The 22431-nt window shown below is 33.1% G+C and overlaps 1 protein-coding gene across 2 annotated transcripts in view; it reads right to left on the bottom strand.

Moving 5' to 3' along the window:
• Positions 1–22431, bottom strand: part of LOC132700853 (sodium- and chloride-dependent transporter XTRP3) — a 59317-nt gene that overhangs the window by 5185 nt on the left and 31701 nt on the right. The window contains exons 5-10 of one of the 2 annotated variants that reach the window (XM_060668435.1): positions 19864–20105; positions 17820–17865; positions 16147–16348; positions 13221–13543; positions 6183–6383; positions 3237–3324 (exon numbers count right to left, since the gene is read on the bottom strand). In XM_060668435.1, coding sequence (XP_060524418.1) covers positions 3238–3324; positions 6183–6383; positions 13221–13543; positions 16147–16348; positions 17820–17865; positions 19864–20105 — 1101 coding nt within the window. In that variant the 3' untranslated portion in view covers position 3237. The remainder of the gene's footprint in view (positions 1–3236; positions 3325–6182; positions 6384–13220; positions 13544–16146; positions 16349–17819; positions 17866–19863; positions 20106–22431) is intronic. The other variant, XM_060668427.1, reaches the window with a different exon arrangement.

Genomic DNA, 22431 nt, shown 5'->3' with positions numbered 1-22431 from the left:
CTGGCAGACATTGCTGGTTAAAGAGATTTGATTTCTTCATTTTCCAATCCAATGTACGGGTTTGAGCTTAAAAACATAAAAACCTCTTTTCTGCATAGTGATGCACTTAGTTTTTATTTTTAAGTGAAAACCGTGAGACGGAAAAAAAATAAGAGATCAAATCTGCTCATAAATATTTTGGTTAATTAGGTCGCCACTACACTGGTTAAATCAAAGTTTCACTCAACTTTCTATGTACCCCGTGTGCCAAATAAAACGATCTGGAAACCCATAGGAGATACGAAAAAAGGTTTCTTGAACTCTCTTGACGATTTAAAATATTATAATTTTGTTAATACAGGATGTCAAATAGTGTTTCTTTAAATGAAACAACCTGTATATTTGGACATTTTTGGAGTCCTTGGCTAAAATAAAGGTCACTTTCTTAACAAATTCCAATTCGAATTTTGCATAAATTGAGGTTATGTGTTTTTTTTTCATATTTTGATTGCCCCACATAAAATTGTGTTGTGACAAACTAAGGAGATGATGCAATACTCAATTAATTTGACAGATGTTAATCAGCTTATACAGGGTGTCCCAGATAGGTGGTGCCGTTTTGGCGAACTCATTTAACAAAATCTCAAGATTTTCAAATGGAACACCTTATATTTTCATTCAAATATCAATTCTAGGACAAAAAACAAGGTAAGTTTGTAATTTTTCTCATATTGAAATTTTACTTACTTTTTGAGATAATACATATATAAATTCATGTTGACTTTAAAGCTGCCTACATTAGGTCACCTGTTGGCAATGTTAGGTATTTTTTAAATAGCAAAGACACGATACTAGTTCTTTTAAGATATACGAACAAAACCTATTGCTAGAGAATTTGAGAAAAATCGGCTCTCTACTACACATTTTAACAGATTTAATAAAACTTCAGAATTAATATTTAAAGAAACATTTAATAGTTACTTATCAAGCTTGATTGAAAATAGCTAATAACAAAAATAAATAATTACAGTTTATAGGTTAACCAAAAACTACAACTTATTTAAAATACAAATAATATATATACTAACAAAAAACTTGCCAACTATGAACTTTTTAAATAGAAATATGAAAAAGAACCAAAACAAACAGAAATGTTTGTTTATACCTTAATGCGTCAAAAAAAGATTGTGATGTCATAGCCAACTAGATTTTTAAATATTTTGATATTTCTTTGTTGTTTTGGTCTTAAAGGACCGAATTAACGAACCTTTTTTAGTTAACTTTTTTTTACAGATTTATTTATTCAAATTTGTTACTTAGGTTAGTTAGTTAAGTAAAGTTTTAATTATTTATTTTTGTTATTTGGTATTTTCAATGAAGTTAGATAATTAACCATTAAATGTTTCTTTAAATATGAATTCTGAAGTTTTATTAAATCTGTATTGTTAGCAAAAGGTTTTATTCGTATATCTGGAGCATTATATCTTTAAAAGAAGTAGGATCATTTCCTTGCTATTTAAAAAATACCCAATATTGCCAACAAGTGACCTAATGTGGGCAGGTTTAAATTCAACAAGAATTTATACGGGTGTTATCTTAAACCTCGAATATCTCAAAAAGTAAGAAAAATTTAAATATAAGATAAATTAGAGACTTTTTATTTTGTAAGTGGTTAAAGTTCGCCGAACTATATAGCGTTTTTACAACCTTTTATGGTTTTGACTTCGGAATGAGTTTAAGACTCGCCTATTGCAAAGCGGAAGGAACCATTCTTTTCAGCACGTGTACCACAATCCAGGACCGTATTTGAAATTTTGGCTGACAAGAACTGTGCCGTGTGGACTGTTGTATTTTAAGAGTGGGGAAATTTTATATGATTGAACTGCTTTATGCTGCTGCTTTTTTATAAATCTTCCAAAAGCAGTCCCGACTTGAGGTAGCTCGATTTCAAGTTGAATTTGCCCATTCGATAGGTTGATCTCCTATATTAAAAACATATTAGAAAGCTTAAACTGACTTCCAATTTAAGGGCTTAACATGACTCTAAAATATTTTCCTGGGAGAGCACTACAAAATTTTAAGTAAATAATTGATTTATTACAATGGATGTTTTCCCAGTTTGCTATTGCTGAGTTTCATAAAACAGTAATTTCTTGGCCGTCGAAGCTTTGGAGTTTTTTCTATTACCTCTTGTGCTTGTTATTAGTAATTGTATGCCATTATTGAGGTACCATATACATTTTGTTACAATTCATTTCTTACCAAATACTAACATTATTCAATTTTGTTAGTCACTTGCGATATAAAGCGACGAAGAAGGTGAGATTGTGGTCGATGACGTAACAATGGTTGATGACGAACAATGGATCAAAGACTAGGATACATTTGCCGGTTGTTGCCAAAATTATAATTTTAAATGTGTTTTTGTTTCTGGAATCGACATCTGGGGAAAGTTGAGCCATAAAATTAACGTCCGAGATGCCGGAGTAGCGAGACGGTTGATCTTTAATGCGAATCAGGAGAATATTGTTTTAACAATTGAAACTTCACATGAAGAGTTGCGTAGTGTTTTGAACTTTGACTGTTGCCAATAGACTCTGCGTGCGTTCGTACCAGGAATTGTTTCTTTTTTTATTACAAAACCATCAACGGGAGACAAGTTTTGATGGAATCAAGAAGAATTTTGAAGTGGCGGACAAGGTATTTGAGAGAAATCCAAGAAATCGGATTGAAATTGGAAATGAAACCTGGTTTGATAGCCAAGATACCATCAAGAAAGGATGGACTGATGGTAACAGCAGGAACTGTTGGATGTGCGGGCTCTGAATCTGGTTAGTTTTGCAGGAAAAGCACTATATTTCTGGTGGAAGGATACCTCCTTTTACTACCTTTCTGCTGTAGATAAATTCTTAAGGTTAGGGGTAAGGGTCTGCTGGGCAGGGTGTCTTATAAGGGGCTGCAGTTTTGGAGTAATAAACACGGGGTCGGTTGTAAAAGCAGTATATTTTTGGTGCAAGTATAGACCTTCATAAAAATTTACCAAAGTTAAATACCGGATTATAGCACCTGTTCTTATTGCAGTCATTAAGTCATAACCATTTATCTGTGAACGCACTATTGATGAAATTCAATTTTCTCCTTGTTCAAAATTAGTTTTTCCAAATCGGAAAAATGAAATGCAAAAAAGAAAACCTAGAAAGCGTGCGGGACATGCAAAAACGTTCATCATGCACAGACGTTCCTCTAACTTTACTTACATTAAACCTCAAAGTCGCCAATTGTGAATTTGTTTTTGTGAGTGCCTGGGGCCGCAATGCAGGGACCATCGGGGCTTGTTAATTGCTCCTAATTGTTAATAAAGTCACCCGTTTAGCGCATAATGAACGACGTTACTCGAAAACAAGCAATGTCGAAGCTATAGCCTACTGACTGTATCCAATGATTAGCGTCTATGAGTGAAACTTTTAAGCAGTCGTTAGGTCAGGGGAAAATCGTCGAGATTTTTCCTTATATGTGGAAACATTTACGACGCCATGCTTGTAACGTAGAAGAAAACATAACTCGATTTTGGTGAACCTAATTTATATGCTATTTTTTAAACTATTTTATTACAAAGCTATCTACCAATTTTTGTTTTCTTTGATTGACAATTTACTCATTTACAAATTACTCAGTTTGTTTTAGTTGAAAGGCTTTGATCAACATGAGCAGTGGTGGACATCACTTTTAACATTGACGCCTATATAGCATACGGGTGGAATATAAACAGTGCTTTTGTTATACCGGGTGATGCATTGCCGAACAAAACATAAGAAATTCCATGTAAATTTTTAGAGGCCCAAATAATGGCTCCCCTATACATTTTACAGCAAAAGTAGTAATAAAACTTTTTGAAAGGGCCGGTAATAAGCCAAAATTGGGTTATTGAATTAAATATGATGGCGAAATTATTTTTTTTATAGTTTAAGTAATAAATAAATAATTAAAACATACCTTTTGACAATGAAAGGTTCAAAATACTCGTTGTTACACACTCGGTTCTTAAAACCTCCTTGTACCTTAAGGTTCTTGCAATGAATTTCATTTAAGGGACGGTTAAGTAACAGGGAAGCTTCAAGAAACGACTTTAAATTTGACCCTCACATCTTTTATCAAAAATAATCAATAATTTTAATTAAAATACGGCTACAAAACATTGCTAAAAAGGAACATTTAAAATAAACATTATTTTTTAAGTAAATGTTTAGACAACCTTTCATTAACAGTTGCTTAGTTGATATTTTGATATCCTGTCACATTCTAAGGAAATAGCGTTTTGTAACTGGTCAAGATTTGGAAATTTATAATTTTTCAAATGATCTGTGACCTAGGTGGCCAAACGATTCGGCCTCAAATACTCCATAACCATACGGGAAGTATGAGCGGGACATCCTCCTGATTTGATTTTGTAATAAGTTCAAGTAGGTTTGGCCTGTGGGGTCCATAAAAAATGGCCCAATAATATGGTGTCCGCAAATTCCCACCATAACATTTAACATTCATTGTCTGTACATTCATCAGTGAAACAAATATGGTTTAATGTTTATTTACAACTTGTCCAAGAATCCTGGTACGAATCATTTTATTCTCCTTCGTATGCAGTGAAATGTTCAAATCTCTGTCGTCATTTTTTTCTGCCCCATTATCGACATTTTCAGCTTAGCATTTCCAGTTATTTATTATATTGCCTTTAGATTGGAATAGGGTGATAATACGCTTAATTGTTGAAACCGGAGATATAGTTTTAGCAGGAAAATTAATTGAAAACTTTTCTTCTGCATAATACTACAAACTGAACTTTTCGGAGTCTGTAAAGCTCCTGGGAATTACATTGGATTCGGGGCTTCTTTTTGAGATGTGAGTAGAAAACGTTGTTCAAAAGGCTCTAAAGCAGTGGTCGCCAACCTCGTCAATGTGTTGGGCTACTTTGTTCATTTTGGAATAAACAGTTAATTTATCATTATTTGTATTTATTTTACTATTTAACTTTAACTGGTAATACATAATACATATAACATAATAACTAATGTTACTAGTATGTACTTGTTCATAGCTACATTCCTACCTACCAAACGAAGGTGTTTGAAAAATAAACACAAACTTTTATCCAGCCTCAACGGCACGTCACGTAAGATTTAAAAATAGTTAATAATAACAACAAAAAAGTAACGCACTATCATGAATATAAACATTGAGAAATAAAAAAGCACGTTCAATGAGAAGGCTCATCGATAATTTTTTTAATGTTTGCAGTATAATTTGATACAGCCATTCGAATACAATTATCCAAATGCTCATCTGTAAGTCGATTGCGATATTTGTTCTTAACAAGATTCACACAAATAGGTTGAAATGAATAATGCTTTCATTTTCAAGGCAACACGGCATAGAACTGAATAGTTGTCTTTACTTACAATAGCCCAGATACATTTGGTAGTTGAGACTAACGATTTTAAGGCTAAAACTGTTGGATATCAAACTCTTGACTGGAACCTTCGGCACTGCACTAACACCCAATAACGCGTTTTACCACAAACCGAAACTCAATTTTATGTACTCCATGCGCGTTTCGCCAACCAAGTTGGCATCTTCAGGAGAAGATTAATTAAAATATGGAGAGCCACCTGCTGAAGAATGGATTCAGTGCTTCAAATGCGAAGATTGGTGGCATGAACAATGCACCTCTTATGAAAGAAGTGTATTTTTATGCGACTTATGCAAATAAATATGTGCCTGAAGACTGCGAACAGTTACCCCAATGGCAGGACAAGTGCGCGCACAATAACTTGTTTTAGTTCTTTAATAATAAGACCGAGAATCCCAAAGTTTATGTTATTTATTTTTCATATGTTTATTTGTAATGGGCCAATGTAATAAATACTTGGTTCTGTACTTCCTAAATATAATAGTTTTCTTTTTAACATACTTTAAGCGTGAAACTGCGTTCACTTACCCCAAGCGACTCTACTACCTAAACTACCCCTTCGAAAAGTTATATTACAACTTTGCTATAAAATGTACAAGGGAGCCAAAATATGGCCATGGAATTTCCTACGTTCCGTTTGGCAATGCATGGTATATTATTACATTCCGGGTAAAAGCTTCAGGCTTGTATTTACTTTTCTTAGTTTGATATAAAAAAAAACAATGTTCGCTTCACTTACGTCGACGTCCGTGATCATCTCTTTCGTTGAAACGGTAGTGTCTATACGTCGTATGGATCCTTCGTGGATGTTGATGTCCATCTTGAGGATCTGATATCGTCTCAACAAGCAGACAATAGGTATGGGCAGAATGCTTATCAGAATCATCGTGCCAGCTATAGCGAGAACCCAGCCTGGATATGGGGTTTTCTCGATCACACCCTACGGAAAATATAGGGTTTAAAGACTCGCATATTGAGACTGTAATTTCCAAAGTCATAATTTTCTATATTGTAAATTCAGTAGCCTTAGTAGTGTTATTGTAGATTCATTCGGTTCATTTAACAATTCTTAAGTGGTCAGGTCAGTTCACTTTATTTCCATGAGAAAAATTAACAATTTATGTAGGTATAGTTACAGAAATTAAGTACTTAAAGCCAAAATATCTAACAAAGTGCATGATATAAAAACATTGTTCAACTAAGTAATCTTTAGTTTTGACTCAAAGTTTCTTTCTAATTCACAATTTTTCATTTCTGCAGGTATCTTGTTAAAAATTACTGGCCCTCTATTTTTTGGCGATTTATATGAATTGTCGACCTACTGGTGTTTATTTACACAGAAGTCATGCTGAGTCTGAGTTTTGCAAGAGTGATTTTTTATTTTTGAACGCATACATCTAATATGTATGTATGTTTTACCTTGGTTTTTACTTTAATTGTTACAGTTACTGTTGTTTGTTGCTTTTCCCTGGTACTATTACTTGTTTTAAATTTTTAAACTTCTTTTATAATTATACATATTATTTTAAGTCGAACTGAGGTAGCTTTTAATTGATGAAAATCCATTTAGCAAAATAAATAAGAACTAAAAGTTCAGATTTTCACGAAATTATATATTATGACATGACAATTGTTTCGACAACACCGTGTCTTTATCAAATCACATTGAACTGAACTTTTAGTTCTTATTTATTTTTATTTTAAGTCGTTGACGATATAAAAAATGATGGCGCTTTAATTTCCTAAACCTATAAATCTCTGTATTACCGTACCTAGAAAGAAGGCCCATCCCCATTGCAAAAATCATTGAAATTAATTAAAAAATCAGGGATATGCTTTTTAAAAATTCTTTAAAATAATTTGGTGTCAGTATTTCGAAAACCATTAGATTTAAGTATAGGCATATATATATATATATATATATATATATATATATATATATATATATATATATATATATATATATATATATATATATATATATATATATATATATATATATATATATATATATATATATATATATATATATATACCAAATTATAGACTTAAAAAAAAAAGAATACTGCAAGTTAAAATTCTAAAAATGTGTCCTTTATTTTAAGACACCCTGTATAATTTTAAAATATCTAGTAATCTCAGATCGTTAGAAGGAAGCCTTCTAAAAATGTAAATATTTACTAAGAACATAACTTTTTTTTTCTAAAATCAGTAGTTTCTGAGAAAAGGTGCTCTGGACCTTAATATCCGTTTCTGGACCATAAAAACATCTTCCCAGCAGGAAGAAGACACTCCATATTGTTTTAAGATTCCACATTTAAAGGGTTAATTTGGATTAATTGTAATTGTATTTGAGACTAGATAATGGCAGTAATATTTGAATTTTAGGTTATGGTCGTATATAAACGTAGAAATTTAGTTTTTCAGTAGTTGTGATGATGTTATTATTTACTTTAATTTCCAGATTTTTGCTGGTTTTTTGAGGCTGATGGAATCTCGAAGATGCCGATTTGGAGGGATTGAGATGCAAGCTAGGGTTAAAGAACCAATTATATGTTACTATTTTTTAGATATATGCTTGTTTCCTCTTTATTTGTTTGAGATGGGTCAGAATATTGTAGGAATTAAATATATTACTTTGGTAGGACCTTTTTCTGGGTTCCCGCAGGAGTTTATCGTGGGGTTTTTTATTCTATATAGAGTGGTTTTAGACCGTGGCCAGTTTCTAGACCTTATAGTTTTATAGTCTTATAATTTTTGGCTAGATGTGTTTGTGTCGTTATTTACCCATTGCTTATTCCTTCTGTTGGATAATAATTTTTTAGAGGAAAGTATTTATTAAAATATAGCTTTCTACTCGTAAGGTATTTTCAAAATTCTAATTCTGTATAATTTGCTAGTCATAGCTTCTTTTCCCGAGTTCTATGATCTGATACGGCGTTATCGCATACACCTGACAACTGAACCCAGAATCAGAATCAGCAGGATAGCTATTAAAATTAAAGTCCCCACGAACAAACACAATCTCTGATAAAGATTTCCTCCATAAACTGTTCACGCACATTTACAAATAATTTTGGATCCCCACTGTAACAATTCATAATTAGAATTCTTGCAGTCTTATCTATTTTGCACGTAACTGCAATTATTTGTATTTATCTATCAATACACACACCATTGACATCGATGAATATTTAATTAATATTTTCTTTTAAGTAAATCGCTAGATGTGTCACTATCCGTTATCAAGGGAAGGCTAATTTTAAGTCAAGCATGATATTGTGGTCCATTGTAGGTATTTCCACGCTTGGATTGCTAAAGACGTTTTTAATGAATACAGTTTACTTAAACTTGCGCTTTTTTCAAGTGTTACACTCGCCTACTAAGTTAGATGTTAACGACAGCTCAAATCTAATTCAAAGTCAGAACACCAAAAGTCTCCCGTTTAAGAAATTAAATCTTTAAAATTGTAAATGAGGAGAACCATGATTAACTTTTTTGAGACGTGCGCTCATCCAACTCCAATGTTACCTCGAGTGTCCCCCAGGGAACTCATCTGGGCCCGTTACTATTTAATATTTTTGTTTTTATGTTGGCTTTTGTTTTCACGTTTCTATTCACGTTTCTTTTGCCGATGATTTAAAAATAAAAAAAGAGATTCGCCTACATTCGGATGTATTCGAGCTCCAGAGCGATCTTGACAGATTACGTTATGGCAGAAAATATATTCTATTTACAAGGAAAAAGGATTTTATAAATGCTTATAATGCTTGATAATAAACATTTTAAGAGAGTTAAGCAAGTAAAAAACTTGGGAATTGTTTTTGACTCTCAGTTCAACTTTGAGGCTCATATCGAAACCAATGTCAAAAAATGTTTGAAAAATCTGAGAATTGAGAACTACCATCCACAGTTTGGAATATTATTTATAATAAATATACCATCAGAATAGAAAGTATACAAAAAACACTTTTTCTACTCCCATCTGTAAAATACCTAATTACCCATCGATCTAGCGTGCAGGAAGCGTCACTTTACCACGTCAGTTTCGTTTCCCACGGATCCGAGCCACTTCGGACATTTCAGGGATTTTACCGCACTGGTTTGAGAGCAATCGGATGTTTTCGGAGATATTTCCCACGCTTTGAATTTTGACGTTTGTCAATTCTGACCATTATGTCAGTGTTGTTTTGCGAAAATGTACCCAAAAACTAAAGGCCGCAGAAAAAGTTTAGTATGTAACACGTTCGGTAAACTTTTTAACTCACTCGTTTATTAAACACTCGCTCCGCTGCGCTCCGCTCGTGTCAGATAAACTCGTGAGTCAAATGCCGTTTACCGCACTTGTTGCACAATATACTATTAACAACTTAAACTTTAGATACAACACTTTTACTAGTAGGAAACAAATTTTACAATTTGAAGTCGCTTGAAGCTCGAAGAAACTGTTTTCAGGTTGCTTTTCTTTATAAACTTGTAAATAATTTTGTAAATTCTTCTTTTTGTGCAAATTACTTGAGCTTTAACGCTAATCCATATCCATATAATTTCAATAAAACGATTTAGGTCGAATTACTTACTTACTAACTCTCCCATAATAAGATGTGCACCGGCTTATAATAACTTTGTTTTTGATATATTTAATTTAAGTTTCGACTTTATTGTAGAATACACATCAATATTTGATGTGGTGTTGTTTGGTCCATTCATGTTCCCCGATTCCTGACCTTTGGATTTCACCCCTCAATGTGTGTCTTCTGCGTTCTTCAACTCTGTTTCTCCAATATATGACTCTCCTCAGTACTTTATTTGTAGATGTAGTGAAAACTCCCTATAGCGAGACTCTGTATAAGGTAAAACTCTGTATTACGAACAAAATTTGTTGTACTACTAGGTCTCCATAAAAAGCTATGTATTAATCCACTCTGTGTAACGAATTTCTCACTCTCTGTGCCGAAAGAAACAAGGGCACATCAGGTAATGAAGTAAGGAATGTAGGCCGATTTGTTAGTAATAGAGTCTCTTATTCCTTACCGCAATAATCTAATTACCGAGAATCTGGTCGTCGTAAGTGTTTTTCTCGTAATAAGCATTTCATTTCTAATTTGACTTAGTGAAAAAATTTTATCTCTAGATGATGAAGCTGCTTCAATTCGGGAGATAAAACGGGGAGAAAAAAAGTGCTGTGGGACGTCGATCCGGATTTATCCACGATTTGGAGTCCCGTGTGTGAGGCGGGGAGCTCTCGAAGCCTGGGCGAGAGACCGGGCCGCGGGGAGCTGGAGCGTTGCTCCGGGAATGAGGCAGACGAGGCTTATGGTGGATGGGCCCGCCCTCCCTCGGACCAGGGAGCTGCTTAAACTGACCAGAAGGGAGTGTAGAGAACTAACAGGGGCCTACACAGGACATTGCAGGCTTAGGAGGCACCTTTGCTTGCTAGGCATTGGAGACGACCCGGAGTGTAGGTGGTGCATGGAAGGGGAGGAGACCCCATATCATCTGCTCACCGAGTGCCCTGCCTTGAAATGGGCAAGACTGGGAGTCTTCGGAACGGCACGGTATTGGGCTAAAGGAGTTACTGACCTTCTATAGGAGGGGCGGCATTCTGGACGCCCTCTAGAGCGGCCTGGGGGCACAACGGGCCTATCTGGTGGCCTAAGTGCTTGGACGTCCGCGAGAGCGCCCCCCTTTAATACCAATACCAATACCAATCCACGATTTGGAAGTGGAAAGAAAAAATCATTCACGCTGAAGCGGCAGGCAGTTCTAGTGAAAAACTAAGAAAGCCAAAATTTGAAGATTTGGATCGGGCAATGTTGCAGTGGTTCCAACAGCAACGTCTTAAATGTGTACCACTCTCTGGACCTATCGTAAAACTAAAAGCAGAAAATGTTGCTGAAAAGCTTGGCAGAATCGATTTCAAGGCTTCGGAAGGATGGTTGGGGAACTTCAAACACAGACATGGTATAATTTATGGACAGATAAGGGGCAAAGCCCGTGATGTCAACAGAAACGTCACTAACGATTGTCTGGAGACGACGTGGCAAAAAACTAGCAGAAAATGCCAGATTAAAACTCTTAAGTTTCGACGCGAAAAGTATGTGGATGGAAAACTTTCTAAAGAGCGTATAATAGTGTTAGTATCTGCCAATATGAGTGGGAGAGAAAAAGAAAGCTAGTCGTGATTGGAAAATCAACCAACGATGTTTTAAGAACATCAAGCATTTGCCGGTCAATTACAAGGCAAACAAATCTGCATGAATGACAACGCAAATTTTTGAAGAAGAGATACGGAAATGGGATGCAGAATTAGAGGCGAGGAAAATATTATTTTTCTTAGATAACTGTCCTGTACATCCCCATATTCTAAATCTACTGAATATTGAATTGGCATTTCTTGCAGCCAAAGCAACAAGTGGATGGCCAGCCGATGGACCAGAACGTAATAAAAAGTCTTAAGAGTCGATACAGGAAAAACATTTTAATGAAATGATCGAGTCCGAAGACAAATATTCAATTAATATGCTAGATGCAGTCAACTTTATTAGTAAAGTTTGGAAAGAGGTGACAGCAGAAACAATTCAACACTCCTAACGTTATGCAGGACTTATTACCGATACAGAATGCGAACTGAAGACGATCAGCCACTAAGCGAGTGGATAAAGCAGTTTCAAATAACAATTACGTTTACAGGTGAGCAGTTGCAAGATTTTATGGTGATAGATCAGGATTTACCTACAACAGCAGACTTTACAGAGGAACCCATATTACAACAAGCAAGAAATGGTGAGGAAGAGCACCAAGAGGAAGAAGAAGATGAAGAAGTCGATCTGGACCACCACCAACAAGCCCTATATTCAGTTAAGCTGCTAGATAATTTTTTTATATATCATGGGGAAGATGCCCCTCTCGAAGAAATGGAAAGAAAATTACCGATTATTTGAAACATTAAATGTTTATTTCAAATGTTCCTGAGTAGATGTTAAAATATGTATATAAAATAATTAAATATTATAGAACACATATAACTCTTTATAATGAAAAAAAAAAACAGTCCCTTCATATTTGGAGCTATATAGAGTTTCGACTGTATTTTATAAAACGTAACGTTCTTCAGACGTTGGTAGCTTTGACGTGAAAAGTTTAGGCACCATGGAAGAATCGTTAGACATTGCCGAGGCCAGAATGAGGAATGATACAACACCTCAAGACAGAACAACTTAGGTGCTGTCTGCATAGCCCTTACTTTCAAGTCAACGATAAGTTTCATGCACAAGATGATGATGATGAAACTAGGAATCATCCAAACATTCTGCAATATGCAGTTAGGAAGTATCAGTCGATGTATCAGTTTTAAAGGGGATTTGATTCATACAAAAAGTATTTGCTAAACTCAAAAATGTATTGATAAAACATTATAGATGTGAAGGCAATCTCAGAACCCTCAGAAACCTTAGAATTAAAATTAGTAAGTACTTGAAAAAGAGTATATAGTATTACATCTGCTCGAAATGCTGTGTAAATCAAAAATAAAGACAATGCAAGTTCGATAGTCTCTTAGTATTTCTAATAATTGTATTGCTACTCAAACTGATCTACACAGACTTTAAAGTTTATCGTTAAACAACATATTTTTAAAAATATATCATCTAAATGAGCTGAGCTAACTACGTTTTGGCAATAAAGTAATTCCGGACCTGTTTACCATTTCGTTTTAGTTAAATACGAAAATATTGCTCGAACACCCTGCATTTCGTAGAGTTTCAAGTTGTCGTACTTTTTGAGCGTTCCACGCGGCGTAGGTGGGCCTCTTGATGACCATCGACGTCATTGAACACGCCAATATGATAACCATGATGGCGGGCGCCAGATATCTCCAGGTGATTTGCCAGTACGGGCCTGGCCTCACTCCCGTCATCTCGTAGATGTCTTTGGTGAATTTCTCGTGGCCGTAGATGTAGCTGACGGCGATCATTTCCATCAGAGCGACGACGACCAAGCCGATCGTGCCGGCGAAAGAATCGAACATGCTCAACCAGTATTCACCGGCCCCGGTAGTGAATATAAGACCGATGAGGAAACATACGAAGCATACGGTAGCTGAAAATACATCAAGTATGGTCAGAGAAAAAACGTTTAGTCTAGTTAGTCAGTTTAAAATGGCGTTAATTTATGACGTCTTCAAATGCACAAGAAAGCACCATACCATACCCGATCAGTTGATTGAATTATATGGCATTATATTCAATAGTTTAATCTCTCCAATTTCATAGGCATATACTCAGAAAAATAATGTGTTTTAAAATGCACAAGAAATCATCATACCATACCTTTTGGTTTATTGTATAGGCTGTTGTTTGTTAGGATCAGTCGATTGAATTATATGACATTTTAGTCAATAATCTCTCCAATTTCATAGACATACATACACTCAGAAAAATAATGCATTTTAAAATGCACAAGAAATCACCATACCATACCTTTTGGTATATTGAATAGGCTGTTGTTTGTTACGATCAATCGATTGAATTATATGGCATATGGTACAAATTAGTATTTAGTAAAAAAATATTTTTTTGAATTTTGAAAAAAAGATCCTTAAAGAGGAGGAGAGATTCTTTTAAAAAGTTCCCGAAATTGTACCTCCATCATTAATAATTTAAATTTAACATTAGTTGCGCGCACGGCGTCGTAAGTTACAAGGGAGAAATTTTTTAGGGCATATAAAGTAGATTAAAAAATCTAAAAAAACTGATTACCTTTGTAATTTTTCACTAAAGTTAATTTTCAAATGAATCAGACCAGTTTTAATCAACAACTTTTACTGGGACTTCTTTATCATTGCAAATTAAAAAATATTTAAATAATTGCCATAAAATTTTTTGACTTCGTGGAGCCTTTCTTGTATACCTATAAAATAATATAGTGTGATAAAAATTTCAATAGATTTAATTCTTTGTTTATATATATATATATATATATATATATATATATATATATATATATATATATATATATATATATTTTAAGTTAACACAAAACGAAAATTTACCGTTACGTACAAATTTTTTTTCGTTTGTCATTAGATTACCGTTATTATGTTAACAAAAGACATTTAAAAACTTAAAAAAAGGGCTTAATTTTTTTATAATTTTTTTAAAAACAATTAATGTTTTTCCATGTAAATAATGGGTTAAGAATTTTTCTTAAATCATAATTGGCAGTTCTCTACAAACTAGCAAATAATTTTTTTCTCATTAACAATTTTATTGAATATTATATTAACAATTTGTTATAAAGAAATTGCTAACTTTTCCTAATTTTTTTCTGAGAGTTGTATCAAAATACTGAAAAAACAAATTATTTTCATTTTTTTTATAGTTTGAAAATAAACGTATTACAAAAGTTGCGGTAGCTGATCCATTTGCTGACTGAAAAACTAACCGTTAGAGATACGACAATAAAGATTCAGGTCATTTTTGTTGATAATAAAATATCGAAAAAAATTTTTTCCGGTATTTTGACTCACAGTGACGTTTCCGTAATTCTTAAAACTCAAAAAATATAATTAATTAATAAAATTGTTAATCAAATAAAATTTTTTGTTTGTTAATTTGTCGACAACTGTCAATTATTCAAACAATATCTACATTTAAAAACAAGTTTATAAAAAATAAAAAAAAATTGTTATTATTTAATATAAAACAAAAGTCCAAATTATAAAAAAAGAAGCTAAAATTATTACTTTTTAGTTAATAAATGTCTTTTGTGAATACAAGAACCTTAATTTAATGGGAAATGAAAAAAAAAATTACAACATTATGGTGAACTTATATGTAGTACATGCAGCAAGTTATCCCAGCAGAAAACATTTAGTAGAATGAAATTTAGTAATACTATTTATAAAACTTCTGGATTTCTCTTTCATCGGTTGTTCATGAATCAAATTTTTGTGAATAGTGTCACAGTAGCCTGTGAAAGTTTCTTTGAAAAATTAAAGAATTTAGTAATGTTTGCGCGAGTTAATCCTAATCCGTTAGGAACGAAGAAAACGTTATTTATTTTCTTGCCTATATCCACATTTAAACTTAAGAAGAATAAGTTATATCAGACTTAAGACTGTGGTAGAAGAGGAATCCAATTTTTTATTTCGAATATTATGAACCTATAAAGCTACGGTTTGGATGCATGAAAATGGGTGGAGTTTGAACGTTTGGTGTGGTATTTTGGGTGGAGCACCATATCTCTTTAATGATAAAGTTAATGGCTAATGTATTTTATTAGATAACGTTCCTTTACCAACGAGAAGACGTATGTGGCTGCAAAACGATGGATGTTCAGCACACTTATCTCACGAAGTTAGGAATTTTTTAGACTAGACTTATCCAAACCGTTGGACAGGCCGGCCTGTCAGATCTCCGCACCTTACTGTAATGCGATATATCCCTTAAATCATGGAGAACTCACAATAGATCCATAGCTTAGCCACTGCAATCTGTTTTTTTCTAAATTATTATTTACTAATAACGCAAGGAAGAGACAAATATATTATTAATAAAGCCAGTAAAAAGTCTGTTCTAGTTTACAGCTTTTCTGTTATTCGATATGCGCAGCTGATTGCAAATATCAGACGATGAATAAATGACCATGGCGAGTTGATATAATTTTGTAAACAACAATTGGAAGATCGAGCATTTAGATACCTGTAATGTATTGTTTGCTGACTCTTTTCAAGATCTCAATGTCGAATACGGTGCAGAGCATGCCCTCGATGATCCCGATCTGTGATCCGATGCCCAAAGAGAGAAGCATGAGGAAAAATATGATCGCCCAGAACGGCGGTACCGGGAGATTGGCTATAGCTTCTGTGAACACTATGAAGGCCAATCCGGTTCCTTCGGCAGCCTGCGGTGTTAAAATAAATGAAAAAAATATTCACAAATTTTATTTTCGCTTTTTTAATGGGAACTACTTTCTTTAGTCGGTTTCAAAAGTTATGAGAAAATGATGAATACAGAAGTTGTGAAGATTGTTAGGATAAACGATTTAAAATTATCTTAAAGTATAAAGAGTGGCACAAAAAAAGCGGGACGAATAAAAAAAGACTTTTTAAAGACCCAAATTCTTTTTATTTTTTCTTTAATTTTTCTAAAAGAATATTAGTTATTTACCACTCATATTTGATACTAGCGTTATTCGCAGATGACGTAAAAGATATATGCAACGGAATTTGAATTAGATGCTACAGGGTGTTCAATCAATTACCTACCTCTGAAAATAATGGTGCTACCGTAATAAAACTAGTATTTTTTTTGGAAAAATTAAGATATTGGAAAAGCTATTAGGTCTAGGTATGTATAATTATTAATAAAAAGGTTGAAGAAATTTAAAAAGAATTCAAAACAATATTTAAAAATAAGGTTTTCCATTTTAACAAATACGTTTAATTCTTTGAGCTTTTTTGAGCCACTCTGTATAGTTTAAAATAATTTTAAATTGTGCATACTAACAATCTTTGCAACTTTTGTATTTATTATTTTCCAAACCAATGAGATAACGACTCGCCCTCTACAAGAATGTTAATGTAAAATAATGAATTAATAATTGAATGCAAAAACAATAAAATACTAAATATAAGTCCAATAAAAAAACACAACTAACATGTGCACTTATTTTTAGGATGTTTTTAAAATTTAATTTGTTAAAGGACTGGTAATTTTGTGTGTTTTGTAATTGAAGAAGACAAAACATTAAAAGAAAAAAATTAATGAAAAAACAATAATTTCAGTACAAGCAAAATTAAGCCACAATGGCTGAACTTTACTCTATCGTTGATTCACCCTGTACAGTTCGAGGCACAACGTAATAAATAATGTGATACTTTTGTTGTCCGTTGAAGGGTCAACAGTTTAAACCTATTTCCAAATTTCATCAAATTTCAGAAAGGGTCTAAATATGTCAATTTTTTGTTTTCTAAAATAAATAGATTAATAACACATAAACCGATATACCAGCTTAAAATAGGAAAAAACGTTTATGTAAGCAAATTGATTTTATTTCCGCAAATTAAAAAATCATTAGTTGAAGTTTCTAATGCTTTTGGGTTCTTCAAAAAAATATCAAACTGCAACCGCTGAAAAGCATGAACTTACTAAGTAAGTCTGTGATTTTAATGCTCACAATTTTTTGTATTTGATACTGTACCAAAATTATTTTAAAATTTGTGGAAGACGTATTGAAAATAAAAAAAAAACATTTTTTATCTCGGTATACAAAAAATCGTTTTCGACCCATATTTATTATTTTTTCAGCTAAGTAGCGCGTTCCTGGTTCTCTGTATTTTTGTTTCTGCAGTCAATGAATAAGTTTCCCTTACCTGGTTCAATTCAGTCTCCATGGAACAATTTAGAGATGAGTCGTTCCTGAAATCAAATCAATAATATAAGAGTGAAATTATTTTGCAATTCATTTTGAACAAGTATCCTATTAAATTATTGCCATGTGTTTCAGGGCTCAGAGTTTACAGTATATTCGGTTAGTTCCATAAGCGGCGATGCTCTATCGATCGAAAATATTTTTAACGTTGCGACGTTGCCGCTTCTTCGAAAAAGTAGCATCAACATTGACATTTTAAATAGGACACTTTGTACATTACTTTCCCTTGTCACCATTTTTGTATCTGGTAAACAAATCATTAGTTTTGACTAGTCCTGTATAATGTAGATCTAATTGCAATATTAAGAAATACTGTTCGATATCTCCCTAAGCAACGTCCAGAATTTTAATTTTCTACTGGCTCCAATGTCGTGTTAATAAAAATTAAGTTAGAGCTTTGCGTTGGTCGAAAAATAAAGAAAATAAGATAGATGTAGTGTTGTAGATTAGTAATAAACATGAGTTTATTATCAGCTTTATTCAATTAAGTTTATACACAATAGTAATTAGTAATAACCAGTTTTTTCAGTGACACGCGCAGCATATTCCTTTCGTATCGTATCAAAACATAACCTAATTCTTCTTCTGAGGGCTAAACACGGAATACAGAGAATATAGACAAAAGCATTACCCATATCTCAACATATAGGAACGTATTATTCAAAAAGTATTATTATTAAAGTATTAGCGGAAATATATGATGTCCCACTTAAAATTTCAGTGTTGTTGCTACTTTTTAGAAAAAATGCCAACGTTGCAAAGTAAAAAATATTTTAGAACGATACTAAACTAACCAAATTTTCAGATATTTAAGATATAGTCTATATCAATCTTCAACGTGCTGGCTTTTGCCAGCAATTATGGAAGTTACCTGCCGACGACAACAAAACTCCCAAAGGTTTTGGTAATAATATATATATATATATATATATATATATATATATATATATATATATATATATATATATATATATATATATATATATATATATATATATATATATATATATATATATATATATATATATATATATATATATATATATATATATATATATATATATACATAATTACATTGAAGCAAGATCACGTCAAGTGGACCCCCCATTTACCACTTGATCATAATTTTTTTTTTATAAGTATTTATGATGGAAAATTGATCCCCCAAACGATTTTTTAAAATTTTGATATAAACATTTTTTTTTATAATGAAAATTTTCAGCACTTTTAATTAAAAATTGATTAAGAATCAACGGTAAGAGATAAAAACTTTTAAGTTAACAAATGACGAGTTAACTGATTTCTTGGTATTAAAAAATCATGTTTTTTTTATCGGTCACATGCTTTACACATTTAAGTTTAAGATTTCGGAAGAAAATTTCACTGCTCGTCATTAGTTTAAACAAAATGAATTTATTTGTGACAGCGCGCCGGGCGCCGAGCGTTGTGGAAGCGCCGCGCTGCCGAGTGTCTCGTACTGCATTGAAGGTTTTATCAGTGATATTTTAAAATAATAATACAAAATATTATTATAAAACCAATTTTATTATTATTTATGTTATTTTATTATAATTATTATTAATGAATTAATTCCCTTGTCACGCAAGTAAGAATAATTTTTTTGTTAATGGTTTTACCAATAAAAATACAATAAAATAACGTCGTTAAACTTTTTTTGGGGAAGGTCCGTCGTGGAGACAGACTACCATCAACCGTGAGACACCCTGTATATGTTTGACAAACCACCATCGAAATCCATATACAAAAATTCAGCATTAAAATTAACTTATCTCGCAAAAATAAGGAACCTTGGCCGTTACTATCAATAGTTGTTCCCTTTATATAATATGTATACGGAATAATCGACCTTCATGAACTTGCTTTGTCATTAATATCAAATTGACATTGACATTTTGTATTTTGGCGGCAAATATAAATTTGCATTCTAAGTTTACAGTTTATAGGCGGACCAAAATCTCACGTACTTCCTCAAGCAATTGTTGTAACTGGTCGACGCTTTGAAGCCCAGAATGGAAAATATGACCACGCTTGCGTAGATCGCGGTCATCGCGTTGCACACGGATACCAAGATGACGTCACGCACGCAATTGTTTTTCGGCGTGTTGTACGATCCGAAAGCGATGAGCGACCCGAACGCCAATCCGAACGAATAAAATACTTGCGTCGCTGCGTCCAGCCACACCTTGGGCTCTAGTAACATGTGAACCTGCGTGAAAACAAAAAGAGATGAAGTTAATAAATTAAATATGAAAAAAAAGGTATGGGTTTGATAATTCGCGATTAGTTAATTGGCGGTAAAGTGTTTAGCTTCATAAAAAACTACTACGACTGGCAAATCCCACTTTATATTTTGAGCAGTGTACACATCATTAGGCTGTCATATCGTGTTTTGACAAAGCAAAATTTGTTTTTGTTATGTCTGTATTTAAATATGGTTGGCTTTATATACAGTGAAAACTCCCTATAGCGAAACTCTGTATATAATTTGTTGTACTATTAGGTCTCCATACAAAGCTATGTATTAATCCACTCTGTATAACGAATTTCTCACTCTATACCGAAAGAAGAAAGGGCACATCAGGTAACAAAGTAAAAAATTCTTTACCCTAATAATCTAATTAGCGAGAAACTCGTCGTCCTAAGTGTTTTTCTCGTAATTACTTCCTGAACCTATCGTAAAACTAAAAGCGAAGAGTTTGCTGAACAGCTTGGCATTATCGATTTCAAGGCTTCGGAAGGATGATTGGGGAAGTTCAAACAAAGCCATGGTATAAATTATGGACAGATAAGTGGCGAAGCCCATGATGTCGACAAAAACGTCACTAACGATTGGCTGGAGGAGACGTGGCCAAAACTAGCAGAAAAGTACCATGCTGATGACATTTTTAATACTGACGAAACTGGTATTTTTTACAAAATCACGCCAGATAAAACTCTTAAATTTCGAAACGAAAAGTGTGAAAAAAAGTATAACATATAACAAAATATAACACTTACAAGGCAAACAAGTCTGCATGGATGACATCGCAAATTTTTGAAGAGGAGATACGGAAATGGGATGCAGAATTAAAGGGGAGGAAAATATTACTTCTTTTAGATAACTGCCCTGCATATCCCGATATTGCAAATCTACGGAATATTGAATTGGCATTTTTTCTAGCCAAAATAACAAGTGTATTGCATCGGATGGATCAGAGCACAATAAAAAGTCTTAAGAGTCGATACAGGAAAAACATTTTAATGGAAATAACCGAGTCCGAAGACAAATTTTTCATTAATATGCTAGATGCAGTCAACTTTATTAGTAAAGCTTTGAAAGAGGTGACAGTAGAAACAATTCAACACTCCTATCGTCATGCAGGACAGCCACTAAGCGAGTGGATAAAGTAATTTCAAACAACAATTACATTTACAAGTGAGGAGTTGCAAGATTTTATGGTGATAGATCAGGATTTGCCTACAACAGCAGACTTGATAGAGGAAGCCATATTACAACAAGTAAGAAAGGGTGAGGAAGAGCACCAAGAGGAAGAAGAAGATGAAGAAGTTGATCTGGGACCACCACCAACCATTCAACAAGCCCTATATTCAGTTAAGCTGCTAGAGAAATATTTTATGTATCATGGCTAAGATGCCCCTCTCAACCTAAGTACGAAATGCGTATTGGCATACTAAAAAAATTCGAAAGAAAACGACCGATTATTTGAAACATTAGATGTAGTTTTTAAATATTTATATAAAATGTTCCTCAGTAGATGTTAAAATATGTATATAAAATAATTAAATATTGCAGAACATATTTTCTCTAATAAAACACATTTTATCGTTTGTCAATTTACTTTTGCAAATTGTTGTATCTACACAAAGTTTACACGTGACATCTGAACATTTTCTGTTTTTTTGGAAGTAAAGATTTGAAAATCTCTATTTTCCTGGACAAAGCACAGCTTCTCTCATTATAGACACTTTGCTTTTCACAATCTGTATTGTAAGATAAGAAAATTACTGACTCAGACGATTTGAAGCTACAAGAACTAGAATTTGAGTTACTCAAATTTTTAAGGGTTGAATTTGTGACCTCAATGTCTTCAGACGGAAATTCTGACACTATAACAGATGACACTTTAAGCGTTCTTGCCACTTCTTCAATGTTCTTCTCTTCATCGTCAACATCGAAACCCAAATATACATCGTTTTCGCACAAAATATTGTCATTCTTTACAACCCTCTAACGAGGGTTTCATAGTTTTATTTATTTAACAAGGTTCTCTAAATAATTGAAGAATTCTTCTATTTCGAACTATTATCGAGCCATCGTCAGATTGAATCTTATAAGAACGAACTCCTTACTTAAAACTATACCCTTTTGCCTGTTATGGGTGCAGGTTATCAATAACAGCGCGGAATAGCAATTACATAGCAATATGACTGGCTTTATATATGAATAAATGGGGGGCTGAAATGATAATGCCAACAGTACAATACAAAATATCACTATTATGACAGTTTTGACGTCCAATATGGGATCTAAA

Source organism: Cylas formicarius, unplaced genomic scaffold (genome assembly GCF_029955315.1).
Source record: "Cylas formicarius isolate icCylForm1 unplaced genomic scaffold, icCylForm1.1 PGA_scaffold_10__41_contigs__length_53128322, whole genome shotgun sequence".
NCBI lineage: Eukaryota > Metazoa > Arthropoda > Insecta > Coleoptera > Brentidae > Cylas > Cylas formicarius.
The sequence above is the reverse complement of the archived record's forward strand: the minus strand, read 5'-3'. Positions and strand labels throughout refer to the sequence as shown.